This window comes from Clarias gariepinus, chromosome 7 (genome assembly GCF_024256425.1).
Source record: "Clarias gariepinus isolate MV-2021 ecotype Netherlands chromosome 7, CGAR_prim_01v2, whole genome shotgun sequence".
Taxonomy (NCBI): Eukaryota; Metazoa; Chordata; class Actinopteri; order Siluriformes; family Clariidae; genus Clarias; species Clarias gariepinus.
This window is the reverse complement of record NC_071106.1, coordinates 565001-574081: the sequence shown is the minus strand read 5'-3', so window position 1 is coordinate 574081 and position 9081 is coordinate 565001. Positions and strand designations below refer to the sequence as shown.

At 44.8% G+C, this 9081-nt stretch overlaps 2 protein-coding genes across 3 annotated transcripts in view; one reads left to right on the top strand and one right to left on the bottom strand.

Annotated features, from left to right (window-relative positions):
• Window positions 1-348: 348 nt before the first annotated feature.
• LOC128527509 (fibronectin type III and SPRY domain-containing protein 2) lies at window positions 349-4716 on the bottom strand. Its single transcript, XM_053499932.1, has 13 exons — window positions 4636-4716; window positions 3991-4249; window positions 3802-3897; window positions 3102-3335; window positions 2919-2941; window positions 2680-2801; window positions 2422-2580; window positions 2113-2247; window positions 1810-1957; window positions 1515-1648; window positions 1294-1426; window positions 978-1154; window positions 349-874 (listed from the first exon to the last, which is right to left on the bottom strand). The coding sequence occupies exons 2-13, from the start codon at window positions 4246-4248 to the stop codon at window positions 613-615; spliced, it is 1881 nt and encodes a 626-aa protein (XP_053355907.1). The 5' UTR covers window position 4249; window positions 4636-4716; the 3' UTR covers window positions 349-612.
• Window positions 4717-6791: 2075 nt separating this feature from the next.
• The window catches only part of LOC128527505 (WASP homolog-associated protein with actin, membranes and microtubules), a 5644-nt gene continuing 3354 nt past the window's right edge, over window positions 6792-9081 (top strand). For both annotated transcript variants that reach the window (XM_053499928.1, XM_053499927.1), the window contains exons 1-3: window positions 6792-7441; window positions 8620-8793; window positions 8902-9052. In XM_053499928.1, the coding sequence (XP_053355903.1) occupies window positions 6806-7441; window positions 8620-8793; window positions 8902-9052 (961 nt within the window). In that variant the 5' untranslated portion in view covers window positions 6792-6805. The remainder of the gene's footprint in view (window positions 7442-8619; window positions 8794-8901; window positions 9053-9081) is intronic.

Here is a 9081-nt window from a genome sequence, read left to right as displayed (position 1 = left end):
ATTCTAATACAAAGTCCACTTTCCACATCATAACTGTATCATGTTAGTGGCAGATGTATTGCCTGAGAGATCGATTCAGCTCAATGTTTTTATGATCTTGTTAAATGTTATTTGCAAAGTAAACCAGGTTGAGTTTCCACTTTGTCTTGTCAAATTTGATAAATAAAAGTTTAATTAAAAGGGTAATGTGTGTATTGTTTCTTTGTTTATAATTTGGTGTCATTAGATACACTGTACACCTGAAATAAGTAAGTATATCAGTTAAAATATTTAGTAAATGTAGCACATTTGTGCTTGTTTGTTATATAATAGTCCAAATAATAATAATAAAAAAAAAAACTCAAAAAATTGAGTTCAGGACAGTTTTATTTTTTAGAGTACACTACAGGTAATATGGGAACACCAATAAGCCTAACATGCTGATCTACAGACTGTGGGAGGAAACCGGAGTACCCAGAGGAAACCCATCAAGCACATGAAGAACATGCAAACTCCATGCACACAGAACTCGGGGCGGGAATCAAACCCAGAACCTGGAGGTGCAAGGTGATAGTGCTAACCACTACTCCACCATGTGGCCAGGTTGGAATCCATTACCGCCAACTGTAGCGCTCACTTTCCCTGTGTGTGTGTGATGTATGACGGCGTCGGAATCCCGGTGTGTATCCTCAGTGTTCCGGGTTTATCCAGGGCGAAGCAGGGCAGCACGTTGTGTGTGAAGCAGCACCTGAAGGTGTATAAGTGCTGCTGCAGGTGTGTGTTGTAGAAGGAGAGAGCGCCCCTGTCGTAATCCAGGAACACGCCGACGCGCAGCGGCTGCACGGTGATGCGCACGTCTGCACTCCAGCCGTTATGCAGGAACTCGTACTTGTGTCTGGAGTGATGAAGCGGTAATAAAATTAATCATGGTGCTGCATCATGGTCCGATATATTCAAGTGTGTGTGTGTGTGTGTGTGTGTGTGTGTGTGTGTCTCACCTAGAGGGTGTGCGAATGTGTCTCATGCACCAGGAGGTAGCGTTAGCACCAAGATAAGAGCTGCGCTGTGTGTCCTCATAGGCCACGCCCACTCTGTACTCTGTCCAGTCGTCCAGTTCTATCTCCCAGAAGTGACGCCCGCGTACAGGGATGAGGTCACCCAGCACGGCTACACAACTACACACACACACACACACACACACACACACTTATGAAGAGTAATAAGATGAGTGAGATACGATTATAGACACGTGTGTGTGTGTGTGTGTGTGTGTGTGTGTGTGTGTGTGTGTGTGTGTGTGAGAGAGAGAGAGACCTGTTGAAGCTGCTGTCACTCAACACCACGTCACTCAGAGGAAGATCCTCGTCCGGGTAAACGATGGTGAAACCGTCATCCATCACACACAGGCTCGGGTGAGCCGTCTCCCTCAGGAGGTGGAAAAAGGTCCCTACACACACACACACACACACACACACACAGAGGGAGATTACTGGCCGTCCTGTTTCAGATGTAGTAGTGTGTGTGTGATGTCGTACCCGTAGTGGAGATTCTGATGGGTCGACTCTTCTCACTCGCACCGCCGATGTTCACGGCCCGGACTGTGATGATGTAACGTTTCCACGGCTGCAGCTGCACCACACACTCACAGGTGGGGATCGCCACTATTGACCTGCACACACACACACACACACACACACACACACACACACACACACACACAGACAGTGTTAGAAATCTGGCAGTAGTAATAATTTCTCATCAGAGCACAGAGAGCTGTGTGTGTGTGTGTGTGTGTGTGTGTGTGTGTGTGTGTGTGTGTGTGTGTCTCACTCGGTCACTGAGTTGTCCGTCTCTCCGTCCTCACACAGCTCGAGTGTGTACGACTCCACAGGGTTTGTGTTTCCAGAGTCCCACCGGATCAGCGCCGCCTCCAGACAGCTCACACACTCATACTCTTTAATAACAGGAGGAGAGGGGACTACACACACACACACACACACACACACACATAGACACACACACACACACACACACACACACACCATTAACAAGGTCACACAACTGATATTAACATGAAATGTACATTACACTGTGTGTGTGTGTGTGTGTGTGTGTGTGTGTGTGTGTGTGTACCGGTCATATACACAGCCTTCTCACTGGCTGGACTGATTCCTGTTGTGTTTGTTGCTGTGACCCAAAACTCGTACTGAGAGTTAGGGTGAAGGTCCCTGACCACACAGTGAGTCTCCTTTACTCTCATCACCGATGCTGCACACACACACACACACACACACACACACACACACACACACACACACACACACACACATCACATCATAGTAAAATAAGTAAAGAAAGTTTATTGTACACAAGGAAGACATGAGGACTGTGACGTGTGTATCATCCATGTGTGATGAGGTGTGTTTCTGTAACCATGGTTACCGTCCTGCATGGTTTCCGTGGCGACGTCCTCAGAGATCTGACGGCAGTAAAGTTTGTAAAAATCCACCGTATCATCAGAGAACAGACTCCAACACACACGCAGAGACGAGGGCGAGGCAGAGTTCACCACCTGAGGGTTCATCACCGGGGCAGAGGGAGCTCACACACACACACACACACACACACACACACACACACTAGGGTCACTGATACACACTCAGGTGTTTAACACTCAGGGGTTTAGTACTGCACACTTACCTGGTACAACGTTAATGGAGTCCATCATGTGTTTAACCTCAGCCATGTCTGTAGGGGGCGGGGCAAAGTCAAGAGACACGCCCACCCGGAGCTCCACCTTGTCTGTAGAAACTTCCTCCATCCTGATGGTTTAGAAAATTTCCTCTCAATTACACATTACCGAATAAAACAAAGTTCATCACACACACACACACACACACACACACACACACACACACACACACACACACACACACTACCTCCTAATGATGGGCGTTACAGTCTGTAAGGAAGAGATGAAAGGAAACAGGGTTTACATAGTGATGTTAAACTGGAGTCCATTATGTGTTAGCTACATTATCCTCATAAGAGAAAAAGGAAAATGTCGTCTTTAAATAATAAAAATAAAATTCTAATGGGTCAGGCATCTGATGACCTCTGACCTGCAGGAAGATGTGTTTGTCATCGCAGCGGTGCAGTTCTTGCGCGTGTTCGATCAGCTCTTTACTCGCCGTCAGAGCCTCTCCACAGCTCAGCAGCTGCCCGTAAAGAGCCTCCAGCTTCAGCTTCTTCTCGTCCAGCAGGGCGGCGCTGTTCTCGCTGAATCGCTGAGACAGAGACTGTAGCACATCGTTATAGTGCTGCTCCAGATTCTGCTCCTGACGCCCAAAATTCTCCTGATCACACACACACACACACACACACACACACACACATGATAGGTCAGATTGGATAATATTTCTTTGGCTTGAATAGCTAATATTTGTTTCATGACCTCATATAATGTTGGTTTGCTGATATTTTGCTAAATCTTTGGTAAGACTGCTTGGTGACGTTATATATCACCTGATGTTTGTTTGGTGGGCGTGTCTAATGTTTGTTTGATGGGCGTGTCTAATGTTTGTTTGATGGGCGTGTCTAATGTTTGTTTGGTGGGCGTGTCTAATGTTTGTTTGATGGGCGTGTCTGATGTTTGTTTGGTGGGCGTGTCTGATGTTTGTTTGGTGGGCGTGTTTGTTTGGTGGGCGTGTCTGATATTTGTTTGGTCAGAGTGTCTGATGTGTAGTTAGACTGAGTTCCCCTTGCATGGAGAGGGATTAGTGTAGGTGACAGAAGGTCCCTCAGTAGTGCGCACTGCTTCACCTCCACAGTGATGAAGATCTCCTCCAGGTTGCTGATGAAGTTGTCCATCTGTGTGATCTTCTCTGTTAAACTGCCGCTGCTCTTCCCAAGCTCACTCTGTACACACACACACACACACACACACACACACACACATAATATTTTAATAGGAAACATCCCACAATACAGAACACGCACATACGCACGTACCTTGATCTCCTGAGCGGCGGTGCTGAGGGTGACGACGCCGTGCCGTGTGTGTGCGCGCTCTCTCGGGTTCGAGTGTGTCGGGACACCGCAGTCTTTACACCAGGCATCAGGGGCACCGCTGGGGTCAGAGGTCAACTTCCTGTTCCTCACCATCACAAATTCATCTTCGTCTTCCTCCTCATTCTCCTCGTCTTCCTCACTCGCTGTGGTTTCCTCGGCGATGGCCTGCAGTCGACTTCTCATCTCATACAGATCCATCCTGAGGGGAAATAAAACGCTTAAGATCTTTAAGTGCATGTGGCTGACACTGGAGACTCCTTACACTGATGTGCCTGTGGATGAGCCGTTACCACGGAAACGATAACGTATCAGAGCGGGTGAGTTAATATAAATCTGCTCTCCTGTAAGGGCTGCTGTTATGGAGAATTGATCAACACCTTCTGACCAATCAGAGCGCAGGACTCATCAACAGCAACACTGCAGTAACTTTAACTCATCAGCAGAAACAGTTAGTAGTTATAATATTGTATTTCTCACACAACTGATATTTCAGTGTCACTTTCCTACAGAGAGGATTAGAGAACATCCTTTAAAAGTCTTATAAATAAATAAATGAATAAATGAATGAAAAGGTTTTGTTCTTACCTTCTGAACTGAAGCGTAGACTCTGCAGCGAGTCGGGAAAACACACACACACACACACACACTCACACACACACACACACATGAGCACACACCTGCTCTGTGATATCCAGCTCCTAAATTTAGAGACAGGAGGAATTCACTGATATCACATATCACCATGTGGGTTGCCAGATTGGACAGCTTCACACTTACAAGTTATTCTTAGTATATAGTGAACAAAGTCTAAGAAATTATGGTGTAATAAATAATAGTAGCAAAATATTGTAGAAAAATAAAAACAATTCATGAATAAACAAAAAGACCAACAATAAACAAACCAACCAACAAGCAAAGAATGCAGGTGTGAAACCAAACAGGTGAAAGTCATTAAAATAATAACTGAAATTAATCAATTGTTTTCTCAAATCTTTGCTCTTCTGATCATATTAATTATAAAACCCAATACAATAAGAGTATTCCATCCACCCAGGACCCTATGGTGATCATTACCTCTGTATTTAGCACTGTGGTGAACAGATACACACTACAGGTCATTTGGGAATGACACTTAGCCTAATCTGCACCTCTTTGGACTGTGGGAGGAAACCCACGCAGCACAGGAAGAACCTGTACACTACACACACACACACACAGCCTCGAGGCAGGAATCGAACCTAGACCCTGGAGGTGCGAGACCACAGTACTAACCCCTGCACCACCTCTATGTAGAATCGTACAATCCTAATGAACTTTTATGTTAGTTTGTAAAATCGAATACTTCAAAACAACAATCATCCTGTTACATGTGGGACATGAATGATCCTGTTATCACTCATTCATTCGTAAGTTACAGCCACAACAACCAAATAACTCATTGCCATACTTTATACTATTTTGTTCCTACGCCTTAATAAGCTGTGGCCACAGAATATCACCAGGGGGCGCCTTACTCTCCCCACAATATAAATGATCAAATCTAACAAAAAAAGATTAAATAATTATTAAATTATAGGTAGACTGGCAGACAGCCTGATAGATAGATAGATAGATAGATAGATAGATAGATAGATAGATAGATAGATAGATAGATAGATAGATAGATAGATAGTTGTAAAAATGTATACAGGATAAATGACAAAAACAAAAATACATTTAAATTGTCCTTCATCATTCGTATCAACCTCACATTCAAGATCCTAAAGAATCAGGACATTCCACTGCTGTGGGACGAGTAAAGGTGAATCTCATCCCTAACTTATTAAGGAGCAAGGGCAAATATTTAATAATGTTCGAGTGTTTCTTCTCTTGAGACCTGAAAGTCCCCACATGAGGACGTGACATTCTCCCCACTGTCTATATACAGGTCCGTGTGTCTTTGTTCCTGTATCTCATATGAGGAGTGTTGTGTATAATCAGAATCACAATTGGGTTTCATTGGCCAGGTATGTGGACACTCACAGGGAATTAGATTCTGTGTATTAGTGTCTCTCCGTGTCCAACAGAACCAACAGGAAATTAAACTATTCTGATTAAATAGGGATCAAATAACCATTTAGCCAAACTTCTTCCTGTTAAAGACTTGATTAAATGTACAGTTATCAGCTATAAATAAAGAGAAACAGTCTGTATAGAAAGGGCAGTGGTGGCTCAGAGGGTTGCCATTGTTGGGCCCTTGAGCGAGGCCCTTAACCCTACCTGCTCCAGGGGCGCTGTATCATGGCTGACCCTGCGCTCTGACCCCAGTTACACTGGGATATGTAAAGAAGCAATTTCACTGTGCTGTAATGTATATGTGACAAATAAAGGCTTAACTTTAATCTACAGAACAGTGGAGTTTCAGGAGGTTTAATAATAAAAACACTGGAGGAGGAACAGGATGCAATGAGACGATCCGACCAGTAGATGTCGCCAGAGACTCATTATTCATTTATTTTACTTAAAACGTATTTATTTATTTATTTATTTATTTTTACTTATTTATTGTCTGTGAATATAATGTACAGTGTTTCTGTTCTGTGTAGTTATCGGGTTTTTTTTTTTTTTTGCTCTTATTATCATTATTTAGAGGATTTTACAGTCTGAGGAATTAGACGGTGATTCCCCGGATGTAGAGACACCGCGTCACGTGACGTGAGTTCTTCCGGGTTGGAGTTGAACCGGAAGCTGTGGGTGTAAACAGAAGGTGGACAGGATGGTGGAGAGGGTGGAGGAGAGGATGGACAGTCTGGAGGGGTGGGTGGCCATCAGGAGGGATCTGTTCGAGGAGAGAGAGACGCAGAAGATCCGCTTCCTCGTGCGGTGGAGTCACGCGGAGTCCAAGTTCGCGGTCATCTGTCACAACCGGACCTTACAGCAGAGGAGGAGGGGGAGGGGGGGTGATGAGGGGGACTGGGGGGAGGAGGGGGGTGAGGGGGGGGAGTCGAGCTGGGCCGCGATGTTCTCCGCCTCCGAGCTGAAGCTCCTCCACCAGCAGCTGAGCGGCTCCGGGGACGCGCTGTGGGGACTCCTGCCCGAGCTGGGCACCTTCACCCCGCCCGGCCTGTGGGACAGCCTGCTGGGGGGGGGCCGGGGGGGCAGGAGGGGCCAAGGGGGCAGGAGGGAGGAGCTGGGGGAGCAGGAGCTGGAGGAGGAGGAGGAGGAGGTGTGTGGGCAGCTCGAGAGGTACCTCAGCACCGCAGTGGATGTGTGTGGGGTCAAAATCCTCCTGGAGACTTTATTCCCCCAGGAGGACGAGGGACAGGAGGACAAGTACTGTGAGAACCTGCAGGAGTTCAGGAGGAGAGCCATGGAGGAGCAGGTCAGGAGGGCCAGGGACACGGTGGACACGGTGAGACACTGACACGTTCATCATCATCATCATCATGGCCTGCTCACACACACACTCACACACAGAGTGAAAGCGAAAGTAAAAAACAGTCCCAGACATTCATCATCATCATCATCAATATATTGTGTATGTGTGTGTGTGTATTAGACTTGTGTTAGTTTGCATCACTGATGGTTAAAGAGTTTGTAGAAACAGTTAAAATGTTAAATCTAATAATAATCTGCTGATCTTTAATGTAATCAGTGATATTATTATTATTATTATTATTATTATTATTTGAGGTTGAAGCCCACGTCCATGTCTGTGTGTCTCTCTGTACAGCAGAACTCTCTGTCTAACTTATTAATACAAAGAAATCCCATTCTGTAAGGTTGAGTATCTTACGCCTTGTTTACACTAAGTTGTCCTTCTTTGGTGCTCAGACAAATACACTCCCTGTTCGGTAATCGGAGAGTGAATCACAGATGAGAAATGGAAAAAGTAGATCAAAGGATAAAGATGAAGTTTTGTCTTAAAACCACTCCAGCGTGTTAAAATTCACTTATACCACTTCAGCGCTGTTATTTCAGCCAAAGTGAAAATATGAACTAATCCCAGTCAAAATATTCACTTTATCTTTTCTAACTAATATCTATTGGTGCAGGTGTGTATAAAATGGGAGGGTCCTGTCAGTTATTAGAAGTGGATCATATCATCAGACAGAAAGCATAATATCATCAGCTTCCTACTTCTAAAGGTAGATGTTAGAAGTTGATGAATGAATGAATTAGGTAATTAATTTAGTGAAATAAGGTTAATATAAATTTCAACACTTCTTAATACTTTGGAAAAGTGAATTCTTAGATTGTTTTATCGCAATAACGATATAATCACATCCTCCAGATCTGGAATCTGATTTTTTACTCTAACAGATATTTTTTATTTATTATTGTTTTTCAATATCAATTGTTTCTCTTAGTATACACACACCTGTCACCACACTGCACTGTTCAAAAGATTTAAAGCAGCACTAAGTCATTCTTTCTGCATCAAGTGCAGATTGGTTTCCTCTCTGCTTCCACCTGGTGGTCAATGTGAGGAACTACAGATAAAAAGAGTCTGGGTCGTGATTTCTATTTCATTAAGGAATTGCAACACATTTATATATCTGTCTGTGTGTGTGTGTATGTGTGTGTCAGATCATACAGAGTCACCGCACCGCAGCAGGACTCGTGCAGCTGATGAAGATCTATGAGGAGGAGGAGGAGGCCTACAGTGATTTGGTTACCATAGCAACACAGTATTATCAGCACCAACTGCAGCCATTCAGGGACATGAGAGAGCTGTCGACTCTACACACCATGGAGATACAGGTACACACACACACACACACACACGGATATACACAGTTTGGAATAAAATGGATGGAAATGTATAAAAGTGTGATCTCTTACTCAGTGTGTGTGTGTGTGTGTGTGTAGAAAGTTCTGCAGCTGCAGGAGCTCGGTCCGAAGCGAGTGTGTGAGCTGGAGAGAGAGGCAGAGGAGTGGAGCAGGGGGGCGAGCGAGGCCGTGTGCTCCATCCAGGACGTGACTGTGTGTTACTTCACTGAGACGACAACGGCGCTGTCAGGTCACACACACACACACACACACACACAC

What these genes read in the sequence shown, in the direction of transcription:
- LOC128527509 (XM_053499932.1), bottom strand. Translation starts at nt 4,248, where the DNA reads ATGGATCTGTATGAGATGAGAAGTCGACTGCAGGCCATCGCCGAGGAA. An exon ending in CCGCCGCTCAGGAGATCAAG is followed by an intron (nt 3,898 to 3,990) that starts GTACGTGCGTAT and finishes GTGTGTGTACAG; the next exon opens with AGTGAGCTTGGGAAGAGCAG. An exon ending in CTCCATTAACGTTGTACCAG is followed by an intron (nt 2,581 to 2,679) that starts GTAAGTGTGCAG and finishes TGTGTGTGTGAG; the next exon opens with CTCCCTCTGCCCCGGTGATG.